At 36.7% G+C, this 27,729-nt stretch overlaps 2 protein-coding genes across 3 annotated transcripts in view; one reads left to right on the top strand and one right to left on the bottom strand.

The window, feature by feature from the left end:
• cacna2d3a (calcium channel, voltage-dependent, alpha 2/delta subunit 3a) overlaps nt 1–27,729 on the top strand; it is a 125,946-nt gene that overhangs the window by 86,715 nt on the left and 11,502 nt on the right. For both annotated transcript variants that reach the window (XM_078950590.1, XM_078950589.1), the window contains 17 exons: nt 3,041–3,112; nt 3,398–3,478; nt 4,035–4,109; nt 5,657–5,740; nt 5,833–5,904; nt 6,519–6,580; nt 6,648–6,715; nt 8,431–8,476; nt 8,839–8,936; nt 9,997–10,090; nt 10,263–10,358; nt 10,478–10,599; nt 11,253–11,330; nt 24,414–24,475; nt 25,705–25,749; nt 25,842–25,904; nt 26,996–27,066. In XM_078950590.1, coding sequence (XP_078806716.1) covers nt 3,041–3,112; nt 3,398–3,478; nt 4,035–4,109; nt 5,657–5,740; nt 5,833–5,904; nt 6,519–6,580; nt 6,648–6,715; nt 8,431–8,476; nt 8,839–8,936; nt 9,997–10,090; nt 10,263–10,358; nt 10,478–10,599; nt 11,253–11,330; nt 24,414–24,475; nt 25,705–25,749; nt 25,842–25,904; nt 26,996–27,066 — 1,289 coding nt within the window. The remainder of the gene's footprint in view (nt 1–3,040; nt 3,113–3,397; nt 3,479–4,034; nt 4,110–5,656; nt 5,741–5,832; nt 5,905–6,518; nt 6,581–6,647; nt 6,716–8,430; nt 8,477–8,838; nt 8,937–9,996; nt 10,091–10,262; nt 10,359–10,477; nt 10,600–11,252; nt 11,331–24,413; nt 24,476–25,704; nt 25,750–25,841; nt 25,905–26,995; nt 27,067–27,729) is intronic.
• lrtm1 (leucine rich repeat transmembrane protein 1) lies at nt 12,929–19,065 on the bottom strand. Its single transcript, XM_011477165.4, has 4 exons — nt 18,529–19,065; nt 16,494–16,872; nt 16,184–16,389; nt 12,929–14,680 (listed from the first exon to the last, which is right to left on the bottom strand). Exons 1-4 carry the CDS (start codon nt 18,563–18,565, stop codon nt 14,172–14,174), a joined length of 1,131 nt encoding a protein of 376 aa, XP_011475467.1. The 5' UTR covers nt 18,566–19,065; the 3' UTR covers nt 12,929–14,171.

Below are 27,729 nucleotides of genomic sequence, written 5' to 3'. Positions count from 1 at the left end.
TGATTGAGGCAATTGAGAACTTGCATAGATAATCCCGAAACACCTGTGTGGTTAAAAAGGTTCGCTGAATCTGTGCCAGCTCTTTTCCATGTGGGGTCCGCATTTCTTCTCCTGGACTCTGGAGGGAAGGAAGCTTTAGGCGCCGCTGTTTTCACAGATCACCATCATTAAGCTCGCTCTTTCTCAAGGGAAGAATGTCACCCAATCAGCCCAAAATGGTCAAAGCAACTTGGATTGTGAAGGGTTCTATAAAGTAGCATTGGGAGGTTTATCTCAGTCACCTGAAAAATGTAAATGTCAGGGTATTTATGTCAGTATATTATGCTTTTTTATTTACATATATTTTTTTTACCTGTAGCACGAGTAAGGAATTAAACACGGGAGTAGCAGGCTGCAGACCGGAAGTCCTCAACCAGACCCAGAAGTCCCCCCATGTATCTTTAGTTTAACCGGCAACCTTGACAGTAACTGTTTTTCCCATCTTAAATTTAAGAAACGCTTTTGTTTTATCATTACTAAGTTTTTTTTACAATTCTGAACACTGTTGTTAATGTTGATTTTAAAAGCAATAAAACTAAAAGTTTTTGCCCCACCATAAGCTTTTCTTGCTCACTAAAACTTTATTAGGACATGGTACACTTTGGCAACGTGCTTGTACCTCACCCTGACGTGCACATGCACATTGTCACACTGCTTCCTGTCTGCAATATCTATCGCTCCTAACAGTGTAGGGATCGACGCATCAGATATTTTCTGTTACGATCCATGGTCAGTTATAAAAACTCGTCTTAATGTGAGGATTTCATTCTTGGATATAACATTTTTCTTTCTAGCCGATCTAGCTTAATGTTTTGAAGCTCAAAATCTAACCTTCTCAAAGCACTGCAGCTTGACATTCGTATCATCTCACTTCACCCCCCTTAATTTTCTTTTCTTTCTAATCCCCCTCTCCATTTTTTCCCTCTTCATGCTTTGCCACCTTTCTCTTCCCCCCTATAGATATATATATATATATATATATATATATATATATATATATATATATATATATATATATATATATATATATATATATGTATATATATATATATATAAAACGAAAATAAAAACAAAATTGGTTTATACAAATAAACACCTTGTGCGTCAGAAGACTCACAACCTCTCTGGTGTATCAGTAAAATCTGTCCAACACAAGAGGCCTTAAAAGAAAAAAAAATAGAAAACTTTTTAAATATCAGTTTTGAAAAGTTATATTTATATTGTATTAATATTTTTGTTATGATTTGTACATCTTGTACGTTTTAAGATTTTAAATCTTAATTCATAAAAAAAAAATCATACACAAAGAATGGATCTGTGTTAGAAATGCAAATATAAGCAACTTCTGTTTCAAACCTAAAAAAAAAGCCCGGGTTCATTAAAACAAAGGAAAACGATAAGACCCATTTGGGGTTTAAACATTTCTTAAACTTTTGTTGAACGGTTATATTGCAAAGACTCCCCTGTCTTTAACTTCTGAATCATAAAGCAAATATTTAAACAGAAATAATTTAGAAAAACAAAGAACACCTTTCACCTAAAGTTATGTAATTTCCGCTATTTATTGTCTGCAGCCAGATCCCTCTCATTGAACAGCAGAGCTAATCTGTCTAGTTGATGACAATCCACAAAGGCAAGAAAATTATCCAACAGAGGTCATACTCTAGCTTAAAGTCTTTAGGCCATTATGGTTTTTGAAAAAACAACAAAACAAAACATTTTGCAGGATTCTTTTGTCCCTTCCAGGGTCAGACCTACACTGTAAAAGTGTATAGTTCTCTACTTCCCGGATGTGGTTAGTGAGAATCCCTCTCCAGATGTGATGGCACTGTATCCAAGATATCCATTGATTGAAGCCTCTCTCTGTGCAGCTTTTAATGTCACCACCATCAGTATAGAGTTGAACTAAGTGGTTGGGAGAGGCTAGATTTTCACCAGCTACAAGATTAATGTTTCAGAGAGTATACATAAAAGGAATTACTCAGTCTGGGGATATAGAGTACGATCCAGCAGACCTGGGCTTGGAAATAGATTTGGTATTTTTAGATGATGCTCTGCTTGTTCTTGTCCTTTGATCGATCACATTCTGCAGTAGCAAGGCCGTTCATTGTTACAGCAGCTGTATTTAGGTGGGATTTGTTCTCGGTCCAATACTGCGCTCTGGGTTTCTTTTACCAGCTGTCTGAACACAGGTCACCAATCTCTCTTCTTCATCTGTGTCTGAGGCAGAGTAGATACTAATAATGTACTGTATTTGTCTGTTATTGTTGATTGCAAAGTGGGGCCAGGTCCTGTTGGAGGAAGAGGAGCTACAGCTTTTTGAAAACGTTTTTTATGTTTGTATTATTTAAAAAAACACAGAATGCTTGCTGCTGGTATACAGTTTCAATGCTGAATCCAGTGACATTTAATCGGTTTATGAGCACAGGCTGTTGGATCATTTCTTTTTTTCTTTTTGGACATGAAATCCCCCTGTGACTGTAGTCTGAAGCTTTTCTTTTTTAATTGATATTGTTATGAGATACAGTTGCTGGAAAGATAAACATCATAATTATTCCAGCAGTCTTTGGCGAGGAACAGATAGCCTGATTCAAACTGGAAACACTGCCTCTGGATAAGACTTTTTTTTAGAGAAAAAAAGATCAAAGGCAGGCTGTTATTGAATACAATTAAGGGCAAATAATGTATATGAATAAAACATGTCATGGAAGTTTTGGCAGTCCCTCATGAAGATAAATGACTTGTTTTGCTGTAGCAACACTGTCTTCTTCATTACAAGACAGATTTTGTGCCATTTCAAAAATATGATACTTTTGACATGACTTGATCAGATTTTTTTTGTTTTTTTGTATGTATAACATCCACAGTGCTGTTTTACAAAATGTTCTTTGTCAGTAAGGGTATTTTTGCCCATTTGCTTTATTCTCAGTCTTGTTTTTTTCTTTTCTTTTTTCTCTCAATTGCTGCACCATTGCTGATGATCCCACTCGGACATGGACAGTTGGAGGACGGTCAAGGTCCAGTTCTGATGACCACAGTAGCAATGCCAGTGTTTAGCACCAAAAATGAGACTGTGAGTTCACATGGAGTTCTGTAGCATCACTCTCACACATTTCTCACATTTTTCAATAACCTTTTTATTCCTTAACCCTAAAATAATGAGGCTATGAGAAACTAGACAAATTGTGAAAAATGCTTGTGCTTGTTAGTTGCCTTTTGAGTCTGTAAATAAAGTGAACGATTACTAATTTCATTAAAATTTTAATATTTTTTTTACACAGACAATGTCTTTTAGAGACCGTTTTATTTTCAATAATTTTTCAAACATAGGTGAGTATTGTACTTTTTGTTCCTCCAGAGAAACCACGGAATCCTGTTAGGTGTGGTTGGTACAGATGTTCCTGTCTCGGAGCTTCTCAAAACTATTCCCAAACATAAGGTAATGTATCTAAGGATATTGTGACATAACCCTTTCGAGGATTTACACTTTGTGTAATTCTTGGCAAATTAATACATAATCATTTGCTTTTTAAGCTTTGTTATTGCAGATGCTAATCTAAAGTAACTGGATTTGACTTTGGATCTTTATTCTGCAAATCTGCCCAACTCTTCAGTTCAGTAACTTTGTGTCAAAGGCAAAAGCAAATATATCACAGTTCTCTTGAGGTCTTCTCACTTTTCCATTCCTCAAGGCAATAAATGACAGAAAAGTTCCACACCACGTATACTAATGCATTCTGAGTGTTGTGCCTGTGACATCCCTGCTGCTAATTCCAGTTGCAGATCTGAAGCTTGGTTGGGAGTCTGGCTTTGACATTTGAAAAGGTGTTATTTGTTCGGGCACCGATAAGTGAATCCTCTTATGTTAAGTTTTCTCACAAAAACTGTTATTCCACATGCCACAAAGATAAAAAAAAGTTGTGTATATACCTATAGATGTGTTTTGCCTAAATATGGTGTGCCATTGTGACAATGTCCTTTTATTTGGATCCTAGCTGGGCATCCATGGCTATGCCTTTGCAATTACCAATAATGGATATATCCTCACCCATCCAGATTTACGGCCACTTGTGAGTACTACATCTTCTTTGTATCAGTTAACTTTTCAGCATCCCGATGTTTTAGGTCAAATTTGTCATATTAATTTGTAGTTTTCACAAGTAAATTACATATTTTATTGTCAGCCTTTGAGGAAACAAAGATGAGCTTGCCAAAGAACAATTTGTGTGAATTTGTAGGCGCTCTGTGTTGTAACATGGTTACAAGGCATGTGCATTTAAAAAGAGCATAGCCAACCCCTTTGCTGCTCTCTGAATAACCAGCAATAGCACTTCTGAATAGCTCTGATTGCCTTTCATTGTACAAATACACTAGAGACAGAGGCTGGCTGAGGAAGTCTAGGAACCTGCAAAAAGTTAGGAAGATACAAAGTTGTACAGCACAACACAATTCTAAAACCAAATAAAAATATATTCAAGTACGTTAAATGAACGCATAAGAGAGAATGTACAGTGCAGCAAACTTGAAGGGCGTTTAAACATCGTCGTGTTAACCCTGTAAAGCCCACTACATCACAGACTAAACTAAAAATTCAGTTTCTTTTTGCAGTTAAGATGTTTTTTTAACCTTTTGATGAACTGAACAAAAAACTATTTTTGGAAATACAGATGGTATTGATTATGATACATTTGGGTGATTTTGTTTTTGCTCACAACAATGTTAGTTTAAAATGCAAAAATATTGACAATAGTGTTCAGGAAAAAAGCACCTTGTACTGCTCAATGAGAATTAATTATCAACAAATTTGACATTCTTTCAATGCAGCAAGTAGCCATTTTTAATTAAATGAATAAGAATAGATCAGTTATGTTTACTATAAAGTTTGAAAATTAGCAAAACTTTTATTGCCAGAAGTGTTTTTAAGATTTCACGGGCAGCCATTTTAGCAGAAAAAGCCCTTCTACTGCCCCTAGTGGAATGATGATGCACTACAGGGCAAAAAAACAAAGGTACAGTCGATGGGTTTTTAAGGAAATTTTGGATCCTGTTAATGAGATAGGGATCTCTGAAATGTGTATCCAATATGTTACGAATGGTTATGGGGCTTAATTGTGAATATCAATGAACAGCTTTTGACGCCTAACAAGAGGAGTTTTATGTTGCCAACAACTTTTATTTTATTTTCCCTGGACTCTGACTCAGTATCTAAAACTAAAATTTAATTAATTAATTAAACAACTTCAAAATCTCATAAAACGATTAAAAGTTCTGCTAAAAATAAAAATTAAATTACCATTGGTAATATTTGTTTAAACTGGTGCTTTTTTCCACTTAAGGACAACTTTGGATTACTCTACCCACCTCTAGCTGTAGTTGATGGTACATGCTATTTTTGCTATTGTTAGACAAATATGGTTAGGTTTCATTTTTGATGCTCACCAAAAGTTACAAATATTTTATTTTGAGTGGTTCAAAAAATCTTTTTAGGAAAAAAATAACAAATACAATTACAATTTTGATTTATATATTTTTTAACTATAAGTTTTCAACATTTTACCTGAAATGTTGTTTTAAAATTGTTGCGAAAACATTCTGTTCATATGGGCTACTTGTTCAGTATGGAGACGGTAAGAAGCGAAGGAAACCAAACTACAGCAGTGTGGATCTTTCTGAGGTGGAATGGGAGGACAAGGATGACACGGTGAGACACCTGTAAATGCACATTAAGCTCGACCAAAGTGTTACCCTGATCATTGAAATTATGAGATAAGTGCCTCTTTTTGTGTTTTTTAGCTGAGAAATGCCATGGTCAACAGGAAAACAGGGACCTTCTCTATGGAGGTGACAAAAAGTGTGGACAAAGGGGTGAGAAATACAAACTGTTTAAAAATAAAAATAAAAAAAGCAGCAAAATATATTTGCTCCCAAAGGTGAACAAAAAAAATACAAAGCAGAGGGAATTTACTCTGGCAAGGGGGCTGTTAAACTTGGCACAGTGATGTACAGGATTGACTTGGGGATTTAGTTTCTGATTTGGTTTGCTCTGCATGCACTGGTGTGTGTCTCTGTGTGTGAGCTCCTTATCTCCGCCAAGCACATGTCTCTGAATGCGGGGGGATGAAGCCGCCCAATGATTCTGTTGAACTACATGCCTGTCTGAGAGAGAAAATGGCATTTGGGTGTTTGAGGATGTAAATGTATGCATTGTATGTACTTTGCATTTTTACAGCTTAAAGAGCATTATGCATTAGCTTGATTATTGAATAGGTAAATAAAGAGTGAGACACAGTATTTCCACAAATCCCCCCATACACAATATGGCACCTTCTTCCTTCTTCAATAGAACATAAGACTTCCACCCGTTTTTTAATGTACTTTCTTTTCCACTAGATGGTGCTAAATGGCAAGAAATTCCATCCGAATTGTCACTGCCTAGGTGGTGTGCAAGTGTTCTATAAATTTATCATTCTATTTTTTAGAAACGTGTGCTGGTTTTGCACAATGATTACTTCTACACTGATATCAAAGGAACTCCTTTCAGGTAATCACATGAATGATTAAAAAAGGTACTTTGTTTTTTTTGTTTTCACACTTGTGCTTTTTTTCAGTCTAGGGGTGGCTCTTTCCAGAGGACATGGGAAATATTTCTTCAGAGGGGATGTTACAGTTGATGAAGGTATGTATTTATCTTGATTCCCACTTCTCCTTTAAGACGTTATCATTTATAGGGATTCTTTCTTTGTCTTTTAGGTATTCTGGACTAATATTTATTTGTGTTACATTTTGTTCTCGGCTGAAGTAGTTACAGTTGTCACACTTCTAAAAAATACTAAAAGATCATGTGTTACTTTTTTTACCTTGCTTAAAATTGAAGCTAACTTGTTTTATGATTGTACATGTTTGACTTCTGAGCTAAGTATATATTTTTTTAATTTAATAAGCTTCAGAAAAGCTGCAATTATCTAAAACTGTGTTAAAAAAAACCCACTCTGATTAAAAAAAATGCATGGTGGAATTCACATGTAAAGAATTTTGAGCTTAAAGTAGCATTTTTGAGTATTTTTTATTCAAATCGTTGTGAATCAGGAGCAGACGAAAAAATGCTGTTTGAAAAAGCTTGTTGTGACGTAGGAGCTACAATCGGCTGGCCACAAGCTGTGTTCTGCGCCATTCCGATTCATCCACAAAATAGATCCTTGAGTGTGTTCATTTTTCTCGTCTGAACTGCTCCGATATTGCTCGCCTTTTTTATTGCTCTGCTAATGTTAGGTTGGGTTGTGAGGGATTGTAAGCTGGTCGGAGAGTGTAAACAGATGGATGTCGGGAAGCAGGGGTTGGCTTACTGCATCTCAAGAGTCCCCTCCACAACTTAAAGAGAAATTTCTAACGAACACTTGCCGCTCAGCAAAAAATATGTCCTAGATAACAACAGAGGCTTTTGCTTTTTGCAAATTCATAATTAAAAGACCTCTGGCTTATAATACAGCCTTTTACAATTGTTAACAAGATGATTGGAGTTAACCTTTAAAAAGTAGAAATTCTGCATTCGTTTTTTGGTCTGTCTTCTTTTATTTTTTATCATATGGGCTGAAATCCAGTTTGACAAAAGCAACATGTGACTTGTTCTTTGAACTACTCTTTGTGCATTTTTTAAGAAACAGATAAGTACTGAAATTATTTTGACAGAAAAAAACTGGAATCATGGACACTAATCTGACTGCAACCATTTATTTTGTGCCATTTTGAAGCTGAAAACTTTCATTTTGTTTTACAGAGTGATCAAATGCCCTGTCAGTATAGTGTTATGACATTGTAGTTTTAAAAGACCTTCATTACAACAGATTTGCAGTTTAAAATGTGAAGCAGTCTGTGCTCTAAACAAAATATCTAAAACCCTTTGCCCTGTTTTAACTTCTCAAGCATTTCTTTCAGCCTCACACAAATACTGCAATGCTAACGAATTAAAAATCTTCAACCAAGCAGAAAGTTAAATATTTTTCTTCCACTGGGAAGGCGTTGCTTGTGTGTTTGTTTGGACAGTGTGCGTCTGTCCCTGTGTGTGTATGTGTGTGTGTTTCCTCATACATTTCTCACTGCTTTCATGTCAGGCTTCATGGATGTGAATATTCATGTGAGGTGTACGCGTCTGCGTGTGTTTCTGCCCGTGTGTTTCTTTAAACACGTCTGTCATGCTGAGCCGTCTGAGCATGCCTTGGCTCTTCCTGATCTAATCATACCTGTCACATTCACTCAAAAAGTACATTTTTCACCCATAGTGCATTGAAGTGGGCGTGAATTAGAACTTGTGCTGCTAGTGTTTTTTATTGTTAATGCATAATTAGTATATTTCAGTATTTACTTGTAAACATAAAGTTGTTATTTTTGTTACAGGGCTTCATGACTTGGAACACCCTGATGTTGCAGTGGCAGATGAATGGTGAGGGTTAAACAGTCATGCTACACGTCTGCCCTTCAATGCGTGTAAAAAGTTAGCATTACACTATTAACACGTTGAGCAGATCTGCCACTTTAGAGAATACAGGTGAGGAGGCAGTTCATAGACACATTTCAAGCTGTTTGTAAATGAAAAAAAAAGAACTTGCGTTGCTTCATTCCACTTTTTGAACATGTTTTCCAGTTTAAATGTAACTGAAAATAGATTTGATGCATAATGCTTAACTATGACACTAAAATAAACAGTAAACTAAAGGTATTAGCAAAGAAATCATCAGAAAAGAAAAGATTTAGGGAGCAAGTTACAGTGGTGTAATATTTTCTTCTGCTTTTGTTGTGATCCAGGACATACTGCAATACAGACGAGCACCCTGAGCACCGCCATCTATCCCAAATAGAAGCCATTAAACTGTACCTCAATGGACACAGACCCCACTTAAAGTGTGAGTTTGAGTCATTACTAAAGTCATAACTAGCTCTTAACGTTTAGTTGCTTTTACATCACTCATCACATCACATTAGGCTGCTCTTTGTTTTTGTTACAACCAACTGAAACACAAGGATCAAGACTTGATTCTGGAAAGTGTAGGCACTAAACTGACCCCATCAGGGACTTCAAGTAAAGATTTGGGACTTATTCCTACAAAGATTTTTTTCTTTTCATCTGTAATGTATTATTGGCAAGTAGACTTCAGGACTGGGGAACTTGGACCACCTTAAATTACAAAAAATAATTAGTTGAATCTCAAGTTTACTGTTTTTAGCATTAAAATGAATATCTAGTTAAAAAAGAAGTCTTTGAGAAAAAACTTATAGTATTGTTTTTTTAGAACACATTCCAGATTCTTGCAAAAAAAACAAACCCAAATTGCATTATGGTATTTTTTGTGTTAACACTTGGAACTTGAGCCCTCACAGTCTACAATTATCACATACACTATCATCGGTTGATTTACATGGAACTTGCAATAAAAGTAGAGAAAACAACCCCATCTTCTCTAACTTCACTTTTTTTTTACTTATTATTTGATTTAACTAACATCACAGGCCACAGTTGAAAATAAGAATTTATTTTTCTAATCTCTCTTCCCCTGATAAATAAAGGTTAAATACATAAATAAATAAAAAACGTTTTCACTTATTGAAAAATAATTTCAAATTCATTCACTGAAATTACTCAAAAGGTGTGGATAATTTGTTTTCTTGAAGGTGCCCCTTATCCTGTTGATAGAAAAAAAAAATTTAAATAAAAAGGTTTTTCCTTGTATTTTGCACTTGCAGTACGGCTTTAGTATTAAAAATATAAGAAATGTAACTTGCTGCCTTACTCAAGCTTGGTTATTTCTTTTTCAAATCTTGCCCTCTCTTGTCATTACACATTTAAAACTCGTATTAAATCGTTCAAGGTTTATTTCAGCTACATGTGTGTGATCCACTTGTGACTTGTTCTTTATTTTAACATGCTGTTTTTGTGTGTGTGTGTTTTTTTTTTCTATTGCTCAGGTGACAAGGAGCTGATTCAGGAAGTGCTATTTGACGCAGTGGTGACCGCTCCACTGGAGGCCTACTGGACTAGCCTGGTACTCAACAAGTCAGAGTATGTGACCCACTCTACTGACATTTGAAGGGGAAAAAAATCTGTTACTGTTAATATGTTATTCACTAACGATTTCCTGATAACGTTGTCCCAAAAATCTAAAACTCTTTTATTTGCATTCATGTTATAACTGTCTAGAAATAACGGTCCCTTAAATTTGTCCCACCAACAGAAACTCAGATAAAGGCGTGGAAATAGCCTACCTGGGCACAAGAACAGGACTGTCCAGGATAAACCTCTTTGTGGTTCCTGATGAACTTACAAACCAGTACGTTTCTTCAGAGTATTTTTCATCATTTCCCAAAAGCACTGATCCTTGTTTCATACATATGATGCTCCAATGGAAAGATTGCATTTTTGTATTATCTGTTTCCTGTCCGCCTCAAGAGACTTCCTGACTGCTGAAGACAAAGAGGGGGTGTTCAATGCAGATCATTTCCCGCTGTGGTATAAGAGAGCAGCAGAACAAGTTCCGGGGACCTTTGTTTACTCTCTGCCTTTCAATACAGGTTAGTTTTTGAATACAAGTTGATAGTTTTTTTCTGTTGTTAAGTTTTGTAGAACAGTTACACAATGTTTGACACAATTTAATAAAAGATATTTACTATTAGTCTACACATTTTCATCTTTTACCCTTTTTGGTCATTTGCTCTGGTTGTACAGCTTCTTTTCCCCTCTTTAAATTCTAGACTGAGTGCTTGTGGATTATAATGACTGTTGTGGTTTGAAATAAGATATGTTGAGAGGAGGTTCACCTCTTTCCATGCTGACTAACCCAGAAGAGACGCACGAAATAGCACACAAATACGCAGATGTCTCACGCACACACATTCAGTTTCAACTGTTTGTCCAAGAAATGGTCTGTCCTTGAAAGACAGAATGAGTTCTCATCTGTCCTCAGCCTCAGGCTTTCTTTTATCACCACCTAGCATAAGTAACCTGAAAGCCTGCTATTTTCTGTCTGGACTTGCCTCAGATGCACTCATCTTCCCAGGACTTTAGTCATTTCTGTAGCCATTTAATGGTACTCTGTGATATTTGTGTTGTTTTTATTTCCCTCTCAACCCTTTGATGGGGCCAGAGCTAATGTAGTCAAAGGAGTTATGAATGAACGGGATGTCAAATGGTTTATGAGTTTGTTTTTCTTGTGCTTGTGGGTTAGGATCAGAAAACAAGAGCATTGTGCTGGCCAGTACTGCTATCCAACTTCTGGATGAGAGGAAATCTCCCATTGCTGCAGGTAAGGAGGGACTCCAGTGAGCCATTTTCTTTCACATACAAACACACAATTCTCTACATTGAGAGTATTGCAGTATTCTCTGCCGTACACTGCTGTGCTTTATGTTCCCACTTCACATATGCCTCCCCCAGTACTACTTTCCTTCTTTTGAAATGAAAAACTCGCTGCCCACTTTGCTGTCTTTTTTTTATTTGTGCACTTACTGCTGTAAGAACACACAAGATTGGTTTAGATCGGTTCCTTTCTCAGTGGTTCCTTGACACAGTTCAACCTGATAAAAGTTGATGCTTTTTGTAAGGGAGTAAACAAAGAATTGATCAACCAGAAAGATACAGGAAAGTAGAATCTCCATAGTACAAACAACATTTTAGAAAATGGGAGATTTTAATGCATGGTTTATCTAATGCATCTCCCCAGATTTGACAGATGATGTGAAATTATAAAAATGATCATAAGCTGCAGATTCTAGGTTTTTTGTTTTTTTAACTTATTGTCATTTATGTAAAAGACAACTTTGCCACAAATTAAAAAGGAAAACATTGAAATCTACCAGTAAATATTAATAAGTATTTTTAAATTATAATATTTTATTTGTATTAATTTTTGTTAGTGTGATAATTTGGTCTTGTTTTCTTTTTATTAATTCTACACAGACTTGGTATTTCCCAATGTCCAAAACACACAAAGGAAAAGAGTGTGGAGGACATCTAACTCATAATAATAAAAGTAAAATGACTAAAAATAATAATGTCTGGTCAGTGTCAAAAAAGATGAGGCCTACAATTATATAAAATGCAAACACCCTAAAATAAGAGAAAAAAAGGAAAAAATACCAAATTATTTCACAGTGCCTGAATGTGTTGACATAAAAGGAGTGCATTCTGGGTAGTCTATGCCTAGGGGAAACCACTGGAGCAGAAGGACAGAGATGGGAGAGTCTGTGCACTGTCATTATGCATGCACACACATACAAACGGAGTCTTCATCAGATTTACATCAGTGGTGCACAAGCAGCCCACAGTTAACACCAGCTCGCAGTATAATCTGACCCCGTTGATTCTAGTGCTGCTGTCTTAAAATAATAGTGAGCTGTGCCTAAATTTCAATGACTAATAAGGGAGGATTTCTGAACAGCATAAAGTTAAAGTGGGTGCTGATGTACAGCGGTGACCCTCATGCTTGTTATTTGAGTGTTTGCGCACAGAGATGATTTTATATAAGAGTGTTAGATGGGAGAGGAGATGTAGGCTAGAATGCTAATTTAGCGTAGGCTGGTTGGGGCCAGTTTTCACTTCACTGGCCTGCGCTCCACTGAGCTGTAGACTTATGAATACGCTAACACACTAACTTGACAGGACAGGCTGATGACATCACACACCACAGCCCCTGCAGACATCTCTAAAGTCACAATGTTTGTGTGTGTGTTCATATAAATGTATGTACGCCAGCATGTCGGGTTTGTGTGTGTCGGTGTACTTGGTCACATCCCAAGCCACGTGCGGTGAGTCTGCTGCCACAAAAGTCAACTCGGGCATTGAAACCAAAGGCATCTGTGCCCCTTCAAGTGCTTGTCTACACTCCAGCATGCTATAAATCCATTTTTGCTTCAGTTTATTTTTTATTAACACTTTAAAAGTCTTCTTCTTTTTAATCGTTTAATAATAAACTGTGGTAACAGAAAAACAACTCAAAATCCTCTGAGATTCTAACGTGACAATGAAATCCTTTTGAAATTAATATTAAAGGAAATATTATCAAGGAAAATGAGGCAGCTATTCTTTTAACTTTTGTATCAGAAGTTGGTGAATAAATTTAATGCAACTTTTGGATTCAAAGGATTAGGATTTTTTTTTTTTTTAGGATTTTTAACATCAAAAGACAAACCTCCACATTTAGATCACAAAATACCTGCTAACTAACTTTCTCCAATAAAAAGTACATACTGTATTCATAATCTTTTGCTATTTGTACCATAATTAATGTATTACCACTTAATTTTCTGTATCCAGTACAAATGAGTAATAAGTAAAAAACAAACTTGAAACTGACCTCAAAAGATGCTGTATGATAAGTCAGACTGATAAAGGCGTAAAGTCACAGGAGGAGGATGAATCATAGACTTTGCATTTGCTGTTGGTTCATTATTGCTTCAATGAATTTTCCATTTCAGGTTAGCTTTCTGCGAAAATATTCTTTAAAAAAACACATATTTATCACAAAACTATAGAACATCGTTAGGCACAGACTTTAGAATATTTCTCCGTATGATGGTCATTAATCCACACGCACGTTCAGTCAAACGTGAAATATAGATTACCCTTTTTTGTCATACAAACATGGATAATCATGGCAATTCAGGGCACAACTTACAAAAACTCCCCATGAGTTATTACAGATTTAAAACAGACTCAAATTCTAAACCAACAGGAGCTAAAAGACAGCAAAGGTCTACCTTAAAAAAATAATAAATAACAAAGTTACTGGATGCAAATACCAAACATTACAAATACCTTTTAGTACACAGTTATAAATATATCTTAATTTGCCCCTGTTATTGATATGCAGTTCTTAGAACAAAAATGTACATTGTTGAATTCTTTGGCCAGCCCCTTAGACCCGCATACAATAGATACTCTTCTCATTGGTGCATAGTCAAATACCTGTGCTACCCAGATCTTAACTGTATGGTGAGTTTATGTAAAAATAGTTATTTTTCACAAATTCAATTTTTTCTAAAAATTTACACCCAATCCCACACATGGCATCCAGAGAAAATCAAGTTAAAGGGTTGAGACCTCCAGAGCAAAGAGTTTCAAGTCTTGGGGAAGTTTCATCCTTCTCCTACGCGATAGCATTTTCCAGTGGTTCCTTATCATCTGCTGTGGCATGATCTGCCCCTTTTGTTGCCGCCAGCTCCTCGTTCTTCTTTAACTCTCTCTGGTATTTGGCCATGATGGCGGCGTAGGCGCATCCATACACTGCTGCAGCCAGCATCATCAGACACACGATGCCACACACCACGCCGGTGATTATCACCGTGGCTATGGCATGGCGCAGGTTGACAGGCCGTTGCTTCTGCTTGGGTTCGCACTCTGTCATTCCCCCTCCTCCCCCACCAAAGCCCTCCCCCATTGCCATGGGAACATGTAGGGCATGAATGGCAGGGTTAGCATGATTGCCATGAGTGTGTCCTCGCAGTAGCCTCTCAGACTCCAGGTGATGTATGTTGGCAAACAGGTAGTGGTAGCTTGTAGCCATGCAGGCATGGAAGAGCTCATAAGGAACTTTTTGCAGATCTTTATTCTTCATTTCTTCTGGCTGGGAGCAAAGCACTTCATCTATGGCACCACCTTAGGATCAGATTTACAAAAACATATGGGAACACACAAGGATAAGCATAAAAATCTTGAATTTGTTTTATCAAAACATACAAAACAGAATTTCCTTTTTGATCAATAAAGTTTTAAATATTGTAGCCCTAAACTTAAACTAGTTCTGGAAGTCCCACTCCAATCTATTTTCAAACTGTTCTTAATGGTCTTTTAATTTTGATTATGCTGTTTTTAGCCAAAATAAAAAACAAACAAACAAAAAAACGAGTTGTTTTCTAGGTTGTGGGTGGGACTGTTACCGCGGAGTAAGCCTGCCCCCTTCCCATCATTAATGTGTTTACACTCTTTCCTGCTAGCTAGGACCCCTCACAACTCCAACGTAATATTACCGGTGCAACAAAAATGCTAAGCAATATTGGAACTATCCGGCCGTACAGTTTAGAGCCAGATACCAGCTCAGATGAGGAAAACAGCCTACATGGATGTAGTCGTCTAAAAGTGGATGCATCAGAAGGGAACAGCGGATGCGACTGTGCTAGCTTCTGCGTCACACCTACAAACTTTTTCCGACAACTTTTTTTGTCTGCTCCGATTCACAATAATTTGACTAAAGACATGTGCCAAAATGCAAATTTAAGCTTAATAGACTTTGAATTTATGTCCTCCATTATCAGAAAAATACAACAAGAACATGTTGAAAACACCAAAAAGAAATTTTTAATGGGAGTGGGTCTTGAAAGTATACTTTATTTTTCCTTGCTTCCTTTCAGAAGGCATTAGCATAAAGAACGTGACTAGTAGCACAAGAAAATTACAATATGTATCACTAAAACTGAAACGACAGTTAGTTTGCTCTCCTATGGGGTGTCCTCGAAATGTCTTTTTCTTTCGTTTCAAGCAAGCTTGGCAACACATTTTCTCTCTGATTGTTTGATTATACAGTAGCTTACTGGGAGACAGCATTCTCAAAACCAGATCTATTGTTCTGTTTTGCAATAATTAGAATGTTCATCCAGTAAAATGAAATTTAAGCTAAGGTTACATAGAGATTAAGGCTGAACTCCCAGCTACATGTAGCCCAAGCTTTTACTCTACGGTTGTAATTTGCATCCTAATGACTGCTGTTCTCTCAACGCAGCAAAACAGAGACAACCAGTCACAATTAAAGCTTGATTGTAAGTGTTTCAAGTTTTTATAAAATTGCATAAATGTCTGTGATGCTTTTTGTCATTGCATAATTAATTGAAATATTTAAAAGTTAACATTCAAAGCTTTGCCTTTTAAAGCCAAAAGCTATTGTGAGACACACCAGTAGTGTGTTTATAGTTTATAGTCTTTTTCTACCTTAAAAGAGGAGGGCTGTTAAATTGCAAAAGACAATGGCAGAGTTGTGGGACGTGTGTAAGGAAAACGCCTCCCTTTATCTCTTTTGTGATAGTACTGTATATGTTGCCATATTTAATTGTTTCCGCAATATGTTGTTGTATTTAGTAAGAAAGCAAATAGTCTGTGTTCTCTGACCTTTAAAAACATACGTCTCCAGCCAGAGCTTCAGGCCTATCATTTGGCAGTCACACCTCCAGGGGTTGCCTTGTAGTGTAAGGCCATCCAGGAGCGTCATAGCCTCCATCAGTGAGCGGTCCAGTCTTGTTAACCTGTTGTATGCTAGCCCCAAGAAGCTGAGGTTCTTTAAGCTGTCCCCCATGGCTCCAGGCAACCCTCCGAGACTGGGAGGATGGACAAGAAAGTAGTTAATTAAATAGAAAAATGTTTATACGATAAGTTAAAAGCATGAGAATTTGTTTTATGTTTTCTGATGTCATAGCCTAACCTGTTGTGTGAAAGGTCAAGCCGAGAAAGTGAGTGAATTGGAATGAGGAGTCGCCTGTCGAACTCTCTGAGGCTGTTGTGTGCCAGGCTGAGACGCTGCAGAGTCCTCAGACCCAGCAGAGCAGTTGGTGAAATAGATGTTATAGAATTATTTGATAGATCAAGAATACGGACAAGGGGTATTTCCCGAAAAGCCATTGATACAATTCCCCGGATGCGGTTATCTTGGAGGTACAGTTCTTGAGTTTCTGGATGTAGTCTTCGAGGAATGTCATATAGACCGCGACCCCGGCAGTCTACGACTTTGTTGTTGCAACTGCACTCTTTTGGACAGGCCTGAGCCAAAGACAGTGGGGAGAGGAGGGCACACACCAGTATCACTGAAGAAAAACAGACAGTTAGTGCAACAAGGAAAAAAAAACCACGATGCTACTTTTATTTAAATTTTAGTTTTTCTTTCTCAGTTGATTTCAGCAAAAGCCTCCACCTTTACTACATTAATGGAAACAATAATATCCTCTTTGTAAGCTGCCTTGGCCACTGCCATTGAAAAGCAAATTATTACTGTTTTACCTTCATTGTAAAGTTTCTTGGCATAACTTTCTAACTGTGAATTAGTTCTGATTGCTTGTCCTTTGTCAACTGAACACAAAAATAACTATTAGAATAATGTGCTAACATCCGCCTTCCACTGCCCTCAGACAGTGACTCCACCAAAGCCTCACAACCCCTCACCCACACACAAATCCATACACAGCACATATTAGGTATCTGATTCCCTTTGAGATGCCTTCACATGTCAATTCCTTCTGGAACATCACTGCAGTATTTATAGCATTGGCTTGACGAGCTTCAAGCTAAATTTCTGACCCAAGCTTTGGTAGCTCACAAGTTGATAACATACTAGATATAGTAGTTGTACCAAGATTGTTATCAGATTAAACTGTCCCTGCAGCCAACTTCAAAACATATTTAAGACAGGAACGTGTTTTGGTTTCTTCTAAAGGCATTAAAAGCTTTTTCTCCAAAATCAGGTCACATCTTCTACAAGATTCTTGGTAACAAAGCCCTTAGGTCTATCTCTTTAAATCAGCTTAGCATAAAGCATGAAGCAAACATTTTGGTTATTCGATGGAGCAAATACATTTTCAAATAGTCATACAAAAATAAGTCATTTTAATATAAACTTTGCCTCAAAAGGTTTTTGCTAATTTCAACATATTCTACAACTTAATGTCACAGATAAATCTCTAAAACTATCTTACTTAAATACTTTTACTTTAAACATTGAGTTTGGTGTAGGCCATGATAATCATGTATTCAATCATTTATATTGATTTATTTGCTTGTTGACTTTCTTTTAGAGGTATTAAAAATGAATATGCATTCAACCACAGGTGCTACATGTTCAATTCCAGCTAGTGTGATCCATTGGGTCCTAGATGCATATTATCTTAGTTACAGTAGGATGGGTTCACATTTTTCTGGTTGTGGTGCAAAATTTGTAATGCTTTAGCTTATATTTAGACATTTACATGTGTAAATGTGACCCATTCATTCAAATATTCACGATTACAATAAAAAACAAACATTCATGCAATTTAACAGCTTCAGTTAAGAAGTAGATCATAACAACGTAGCATCAACTACAAAATAAGGTCATTGCAGAAGACTGGCTCTTTTCTCTGATGTGCCCCTCTAGCCTAAAGTATATGAAAAGAAGTTTGTAATGACATGCACTCGTAACCTTGAGCCGGTACCACTTTCAATCAACACAACACACACATCAGTACCAAATTGCAGCAAGAAAAGCAAACATTCACAGGGATAATGTTTGTCATTTCACCTAAAAATAAGAATTTGATTTAAAAAAATCAGAGTGAAGAGAATTGTGGTAACCATGTTTTTATGACCTTCTGTTATACAACAGTTTATACAACAGTAGCTTTAACAGATGATACTTGTGCACACCTGCAGAGGACACCAATAAAACTCACAATTACATCAAAACTCCTCAGAAATAATGTAGCTCCTACCTCTCATTTCTGCCAGTGGTGTCTGTGCCGCTTGCATTGAATGCTCTTTTATCTCCCCTCTTGGATTGTGGTTACTGGTTGATGATCCATTTGTCGTTGGTGAAGCTTGGAACAGCTTGTCCTGATTCTGAGCTGGCTTTTACAATTGACAGGTGAGAAAAGGCAAAACGAGATCAACAACAGAACTCCGTATTGCCCTCAGGGTCCATGGAACTGCCGAAAGGGCATGAAACCCCATCAGAACAGGCAGATCAGCGCTCAGAGCTCACTGCCAGCCAGTTAGCCAGTCAGAGAGAGAAGCTCTGCCTCCTTCTCTTTCTCTCTCCCTGTCTTTTTTTATTTTTCTCCCAGTCTCTCTCTTTATTGCACTACCACTAGATATCCTCTGTTTTTTCCCCTGCATTTTAAAATGACCCTTTTTCCTGCGGTGCCTTTCGCCTTGCCCATTTAGGTTGAATACCCACAATTCAGTTGAAATCAACCCCCCTGTCTGCTGTTTTGCCCCGTTCCCCAATCTACAGTTGCAGTGGTGTGTGTGACAGTGTGTCATCTCCCAACGGACAGCTGTTCCTCTTAAATAACAGCACAACCCATTCACTGACATTCACATTACACTGCCAATCGCTTTGGCAAGACTCGTAGAAGACAAATTTAGATTTACACCGCAGTGTGTCGACAAAAATACTTCCCTGCCTCAACACACAGTGAACATAGAGAAAGCCCGCTGCTATGGCATGCTCTGATGATATTATGCGTAAGCCGTGGGCAGGGGGGCTGGCAGAACACGCCCCCAGCACAGCAACACAGAACACATGAATGCACACATTCAAGAACACACACGGTTCTCTATTAAACTGTTGCCGTAAATGTGTTCCTTTTCATGTGAAAGTGATTGCTGAGTTACACGCTGTATGATCGTATATGCATTTTATGAGCACAAAAAATAAAAGAAGCGGAAAGAGATTGATAATCCAAATATTTTTTTCTGTGGGTAAGATTGATTTTACAGGCTATACTCTTCCCAACAACTGCCTTCCTGTCTATTCACATTTAAGCTCTTTGCTATGCTGAAGGGCCAAGCAATTATTTCAATTTGCCCAGAAAAAAATGGAGACACGGTTGTCATCAGTCTACATTAATTAAGGTTTTCTGCTGAATACATGATTTATTTGAAAAGACACTCAGTAAATGTGCTTGAGAGGATGAGCTTTTGTGCACATTCAAATGTTCCTTTTTTGAGCTCAGTGCAGTTGTATACATGTATCGCATGTTAGTTTGTCTTCTCATCTAGTTTGTGTGGCTGATTCTTTTTTTCTTTCCCCATTTAAAAAAGGCTAATAAATAAATAAAGTGCAAATATACTTACAGCATCATGTGACTCCTTTGTCCTGTATGTCACATTCATTGGAGATGATGCTTAAGGCTTAGTTTCTCAGCAACTGTTTTAGACTTTTTTTCTAAAAAAATAAAATAAAATTACAAAACTGTAAATGTATGTGCAAATAAAAGGCATTCAAGTATTTTTTATTTTAGTTTGGAATTTTCAGCTCTTAATCAAGCCTCAGTTTTTTAACGCCTCTGTCTTAGATAAATAAGATTCTATAAATAGAATGAGAAAGGAACATAGGAGATGGGTAGATTTGAAACTCTTTTTGTTATGGAAAAATGCAGAATTACGGATACAGAATTACATTACAGCAATGCAAAATTACGGAGCCCGGGACCTGACATGGGTAAAATAAACAATTAATTAGTTCCCACAAAATAATATTCGGATATACATTTATCCTGCTGTATTTGAATGCACCAATAAGATAAGTGGGATGCCTGATGGAATATGTAGCATGTACCCTTCGGATGTAAACTGACTGCTAACAAGTATGTTAATAAAAGACAAGTTACCTCAGTGAATATTATTATTCTTATTCTACCCTAAACTACAACACCCCATACCGGAGCCAGCCAGCTGCCCGAATGCCGGCATGAAAAGCAAAAGCTCAAAGCGGCAGGTGCGTTATGGGGAAGCAGCAAGCTCGGGCATCCTATATCGTATGATATTTTCCTTATTTTCATTGAGACAATAATAAGAAGATCCCCCAGTTTGATTTCCCTGAACGGAGTGGGTACCTGGATGTGAATGAACCCAGACATGGAGACGTAATTACAAATTCTTATAGAGCTTTTTAAAATGATTATTTTCGATCTCTAAACATCCTCCTTGTCCTCCATGCATTGTAATGAGATACACACAGACAGAAATGTGAAGGTATCTGCTGTCAATCCAAGTATTGCTCATATCATTGTTTTTGAATGACTTATCACGTGAATTATTATTTCGTTCCCATGAATTAATTATTTCGTGTAATTTTTCGAATAATTTACTTACCCATGTCAGATCCCAGGCTCTGTAGAAAATATTGCATGGCGCACTGGTTTGTTTACTTAAAAAAAAGAAGAAGAAGAAGAAGAAAGAACACAAGTCCATGGGGAATCTGAGTTGTGAGTTGATTGTGTATGTCTGAATGTGTGTTTTCTTGTTCTCCCACTGGAGTGTGAACTCATGTATAAATGCAGAGGAAATCTGCACAAACAGACTGTATATCTAATAAATAGTCATGGTTTACCAGGGCACACCACTTTGAAAAATGAAAAGAAGTCCTTTTGTGCTGATGAACATTTTTTACGTTTCTGCAATCTGTATTAAAAATAGAAATATTATAGGCTAAAAATCGGATGTCATTCCTACTGAGGATTTAACCAGTACTAGATTGGTGTGTGGTGGATTTAGAGTGGAATTTCTGTCTCTTCACATTCAAACTCATAACCCCAGTTTAAGGCATAAATATCCCCAAGTCTTTAAACCCTACCTAGGGAAATTAAATGTTCCTCTGGAGTACAGGAAAATTCCCTCAGTAAAAAAGTCATAAGCTTTTGTTCTGAGCTATCATCCAGGTAGACGCCAACGTCAATGTACTTTTAACCTCTAGTTCTATTACATATTTTGAGCCCCAGCTTGAAAAGATTTTTCTTTCCGCTTAACAAATAAGCCATCCCATAAACTTACTATTTTAAATGCTGTATAAGCAAAGAGCAGACATCACAGAACTTAATAGAAATGTAAGATAATTGCATTTTTTGCATTAATGTGTTTTTAAAATATGTAGTTGTTCTAAAAAAAAAAAAAGCTGTTCCTAGTTTTGGGAAACCACTCATTCTCTGCCAGAATGCTAAATCAGTCTCAGTTTTACATGTGACTAAAAGGATTTGGCTAAGCTTAATACCTACCTGTTCCTCTGGGCAAGAACTAAAACAGGTGATATGAATGCTTCAATTCTTAAAAAAGGTGAAAAAAACCAATTAATCAATTAATTTGAATTTTGATAGCTTCAGGCTCAACAAACAATATTTGCTTGTTGGTTTTATAATGATTCATTACCGGCATATAGGAATAACTACTAAAATGAATATTTAATGCATTACATGAAACACCAGATATATTATTTATTTATTACACAAAACAACAACATAAAGAGGTGTAGTTACAATACATTATATCATTTGGTGAAATGTTTCCTCACTTAACCAATGTTATTGGCAAAAGATTTTAAGGAAAAGCTACAAGAACCAAATAAAATAAATTCATAAATGCAGAGGAAGAACGTCCACCTCTGATGGGAAAATTGCAGGTTTGGTTCCTGCTTTGCCAGCTCATGTGTTCAAGGGTTCTTGGGCAAGACACTGAATCCCACATTGCTCCTGGTGGTTATAGGTTGGCGCCAGTGTTAGGCCGCAGTGTGTGAATGTTTGTTTGGATGTGACTGTGACTGTAAGGTGCTGTGGGCTTTCCAAGAAGGTAGTAAAGAGATATGTAAGTATATGCCATTAATGCCATTTTCTTTGGTCCATATAATGTAGAAAAAGTAGAAAAATTTGTATATTCTATTGCCACAACTTTTGCATGACAATAAAAACAAACAACAAAAAATGGAATTCTGACTATATGATTTAGAAGTTGAAACTTTGTTTAACTTTCATTTACTAAAAATTATTGTAAATGACGTGGTTTACACATTAACTTTTTTTTTTTCTGGGACTTATTTCGTAAAAACTGTTGGATCACAATGCATTCAAAACCTAGATGAATTTTGATGTAGGTTTTTATAAAAGGTGATCCAGTACAATATGTGCTAAATGTATAGAAGTGATCGCCCCTGTAGCCCAACCTAGTTGTTCAACAAGCTTTATGCAGATCTCCCATAAAACAAAAGTCCACCACCTGATCCTCTGCTCCTCCCTGTCCACATAGCAGAACTGTATGCGTAAGAGAATATATGTATGTGAAAGAGAGTATATATGACTGTGAGAGCAAGAATGTATGAATGTGAATGGTTCAGAATAAATAATGTCTTATACGGCCCCTCAGAGAACTCCCCTGTTTCTCATGTGATGGCTCATGACAATTGTCTTACAGAGTTTAAGTTCATTTGCATCCAACTTGTGTAGATTGAAGGGCACGGTCAGGTCTTCTGATGCCTTTCATGGTTCACATTGGAGTTGATTTCTTCATAGCTCAGTTTTTTTGGCAGATGTGAAAGCTTACTATAACTCTAGCTTAGACCAAACTAACTTTACCAAACAAGGGTTTTTGTTCATTTACAAAAAAAACATATGCCTACAAAGTGAATACACAAAAACTCTCTAGGCAATCAAACAGCCAACCTAAGCCAAAGTTAATAAAATAAATTAAGGTGATATGAACGCTTCAATTCCCATGAAAGGTGAAAAAAAAGGTCCTAAAATAACAAACACAAATAACAAGGCTTTACCAACTATGAATTTGCCAACTATGCACCATGAATTTGAAGTAATCTTATCATTAAAAAGAATAACAATCTTCCTTGTATTACAGCAAAGTTGGGTAAACCCCAAACACTGAAAACTTTGCATCAGATGTATTAAGGGATATTTTATAATTGTAGACTATAAAGTCTAGACTAGATAAAGACTTATTAAGCAACGCAAAAACAATTGTTTGAAGAAAAACTTTTTTTAAAAGGGATTTTCATTTACTTTTATATATTTTATGTTTTGTTAATGACTCACCATAAACTACAACAATCTATTTTGAAACAAATAAGGTGTGAATTTGAAAATTCAATATTTGCAACAAAATGTTTTGTTGTGATGTAAAAATATAAGTCTTCTTATGGAACAAAACATTATGAAATTCAACATTTTACTAAATAACATTTTACAATTCCTCTAAATGTAAGTTTAATTGAAGCCTCCATAATTCAAAAAGTCCCTCAATACCATTATTTTTTGTTCTTTAGAAATAACATAGTTTTTAAATGATACTTGTTTTTAATTGCGTAAAGACTTTAAATATGCTCCAGCAAAGACTCACAGACTCCCAAAATAAAAGAACACCCCCCTCCCCTCTTGCTGAGAAACAGCAAAGCTCTGCTAATTCTTAGTGGTAGGGGGTAGAATGAGAGGAGGATGAGAAAAAGAAGAAAGTAATGCCTGGAAGTAAATGTGACATTATTTCCACAGCCTACTTTGAACAACCTGACACATTCAATGCAAGCAATTGCATTTTTCCACTTAACAAATTTGGGTCAGTTCTGCGTAGTGACCTGCTGGATCAGAGCTTATGTTGCCACTCTGGAAAAGCATGTTGGAATAGCAACAGGGAGCCAGTGAATAGAAAAATAGATGGATTTTATGTGGTTGTTGATAGTGGTGTCGGTTTTGGAATATTAGAAACATTTTCAGGCACACAGTACAGTAATATACAGACACTGTCACACTTTAACTTCTTAGGTGACACTTGGAGATCTTATGTTTATTATCTTGTGTTGATGCTGCTGTTTCTGTTTCAGCTGTGGGCATCCAGATGAAACTGGAGTTTTTTCAGAGGAAGTTTTGGACAGCCTGCAGACAGGTACCATGTAAACACATGCATGTTTGCATTTTGCATGTTTTCCTGTAATCCAATCCAAACTGCAACAACACTTTTGGATATAAGTAATCAATAACGCAGTAATAACACTAACAAAATTGTCGTGTGGTCAAATTCTGTATCTTGTTGCAGAGTTTTTTTTAGTGGAGTGGAGTCTATATGCCACATTCACCCCTCTGAGTTTGTTCAGTATATTTTATTTAGCCTTGACACTACTTATTTTCACCATAAGCACAAATGTGGGGCAATCTGCTTGTTGGTTTATATGGCTAGGATTTCAACCCCCCAATTTTCAAATTGCCCAAAGAAAATGAATATATTTTTACCATCTCCTGTGGTACATCAACCACAAATAATGCATTCCAATGTCTCAGAATCAGGTCAATTAAAAAAAAGCACATTTTGCTTATTTGGACAGATGGTGCACTTTTGAAGCTTTTCAAATATGTGCTCAAAACACTTTAAAGTTGTGTTTTTATTTATCTGATTCTCAAATCTGGATCATGTCCACCTACACATCAAATGTGATCTTGATACTGGCTGGCACAACAGCAGACACACCATCCAACAACATGCAAAAAGCACCTCCAGCATGCAGCATCTGTGGTTACTAAATGCTGTAGTGCTCCAGGAGACCCAGTTTTCTACGCTTCCGTGAGCAGAAAGCAGAACATGGTGGTGCTCAAGCTGGCTTCTCGCTGAACAATTTCCATTGAAAATAATGATGAGTGATGCAGTTCATGTTGTCAGTCACACCTGCTCCGGAGGCTCAGCTGGCTGCTGGAAACAAAGAAAAACGCTTTCATGAAAAAAATAAAAGATATATAAAACCAATGTGTGAGAAAGGAATTCTGTTGTCATGCACATCTGTGTCCAAACCATGGCTGTTCTTCAACATAAATGCTCCTATCTGTTGGCTTGCCTTTATTCTGTTGTGCAGGATAAACCTGGGATACTTATTTTTTATGTAGATATGTTTTATTTAAATTGTGGTAATGCCTTGGTCTCAACACACAGTTCATGGTGGTCAATACATTTAACTAATCTCTTTCAGCCTTTAACTTAAAGCTGAATAAAACACCTTTTTTTGTAAACACTTCAGAAAGCTTAACATATTTGTATGAATAATCATTGACCTATTTTCCAACTAAACTGTCATTTTAATGTGTTGCTCCTTATTAATGCAAACTTTTTTTTTACATTTGGTTTAGTGCACTGCATTAGATGGGAAATGCTCCATAAGCTGTGATGATGAGGTCAGTTTCTTTTCACTATTGCATAGTTGTAGCTTTTCACTTGTTCGTATTTAACTTTCCTAACAGTTTTAAAACATTTCTCTTTTATACAGAATGTCAACTGCTACCTTATTGACAACAATGGCTTCATTCTGGTAGCTGAGGACAACAGTCTGGTGAGACACGGACACGTGGAATTACTTAAAGACCTACTCCGATGAAAAATGTGTTTTTGGAGTTTTGAACGTGTTTCTTGCAGAATTGACATTAATAACATTAAGATTAACATTGGATTTCTGAGTATTCTTTTGTTCAGATCATTGTGAATCGGGAGCAGACCCAAAAATGCCATCAGAAAAGCTTGTAGATGTGCCATAGAACCTACAGCAATCCCTACTGCCTTCATTCTGATGGATACACTTGCAGACATATAGATCTACGGACGTCTTTTTTTTCCTTGTTCGAGCTAAAATGTGGCTCAAAACTGTACAACTGGATAGCCCCAATATTGTTCGTTTTTTTTTATTGCACCGCTAATATTAGGTTGGGGTTGTAAGCTGGGGAGGAGCACGTAAATAGAGGGTTGATGGGGAAGGGGGTGGACTTACTTCGCACCAACAGTCCCGCCTCAGAGGTGAATTTCTGACGGACTACTGCCGCTCTGCAGTAACGATGTTCTAGAAAACAACATAGGTTTTTGGATTTTGGCTAAAAATGACAATCTATGCCCTAAAATGATAATCATAATTAAAAGACCACTGGGAACGCTTTGAAAATAGATCAAGAGATGATTGGAGTGGGACTTTAAATGCAACATCTTGTCACAGGAACATCTCTCATAGAAAGGATTATCCAACACTCATAAGTCATGTATAGATGTATTTTTCTTGTATATTTTAAAGTTCTATACTTGAGGTTGTTGTGTAAACTGCAGCCTAAGACATACACAGTGCTTAGCAGTCAGCAGACATGCTGTCACTTTAATTCTGGCTCATCCAGAAACCAGTCCACTGGCTGTCACTGCCCTTCCTTTACCCCTCTATGTTCTTTTTGTGGCTTCTTCACTTGTTGACGGAAAGATGGAGTCTTTTTTTTGTGTGTCTTTGGAGACACATCGGTTTCACCTAAAAACAATGTTCAATTTGATGTGTTAACAAAATTAAAAGTGAATTCATATTTTTGTTTGTAGCTAGTTTACAAAATAACTAGTGTATCTTATTGCTGATAAATCTATTTTATTAAAAAGGATCTGTGCTTTTTACTTCAGACGGGAACGTTTTTTGGTGAACCTGAAGGAGCAGTCATGAACAAACTTCTGCAGATGGGCTCCTTCAAAAGGTAAGATTTTTATACAGAACTAGTCTATTTTAACTTAGATTTGCAAGTTCTGGTTTTTAAATATGTGTGTAAATGTACTGGTATAGCAATAGACAGGGCATAGAATTCAGCCTCTGCTTGTGTTGACAGATTTTAAGTAGACTGGTAAAAGCAGGAAACTTTGACCCTCAGTCAGATGAGTTCTCATTAGAGGATTACGGTAATTTTTTTCCTGAAGTGCAAGAATTAGTTCAAAATGAAGTCATTCACATGGATGACAGCAGGTAAAATGCATGTTGTGCACGTGTTAAAGCTCCTCTCCTGGAAAATGCCAGTGATACTGCAGTTCATTTGGAAATGTAATTCCTGCATTACAAAGCACACAAGTAAAAACAGACAAGTATGAATAAAGTTTCAAAGGGCTTCAAAGTTGTGAAAAAATTACAATGTGGCTTTGCACATAATGCACAAATAAGTTCCCATCGAGAGAACTGCAGCCAGAATTCACTTGTGCCCTCATGATATTGGATAAGAGATTTCTGTCTTATTGCATACAAGTCAGAGCTAACAAATCAACACAGAAGGACACAACTATGTTTGGATGAGGATGAACTTCAAAAGCTAAGAGCAAAACAATTTCTAGATCCATCCAAGAAAGGAAGCTTGACATCTCATGAGACTTCA

Source organism: Oryzias latipes, chromosome 7 (genome assembly GCF_053564925.1).
Source record: "Oryzias latipes strain Hd-rR chromosome 7, Olatipes_Hd-rR_3.1".
NCBI lineage: Eukaryota > Metazoa > Chordata > Actinopteri > Beloniformes > Adrianichthyidae > Oryzias > Oryzias latipes.
The sequence above is the reverse complement of the archived record's forward strand: the minus strand, read 5'-3'. Positions and strand labels throughout refer to the sequence as shown.

Coding starts and splice junctions, on each gene's coding strand:
- lrtm1 (XM_011477165.4), bottom strand. CDS start 18,565: ATGCAAGCGGCACAGACACCACTGGCAGAAATGAGAG. Junction 16,390..16,493: donor CTTGACCTTTCACACAACAG/GTTAGGCTATGA, acceptor CCATCCTCCCAG/TCTCGGAGGGTTGCCTGGAG. Junction 14,681..16,183: donor GGAGACGTATGTTTTTAAAG/GTCAGAGAACAC, acceptor TCTGATCCTAAG/GTGGTGCCATAGATGAAGTG.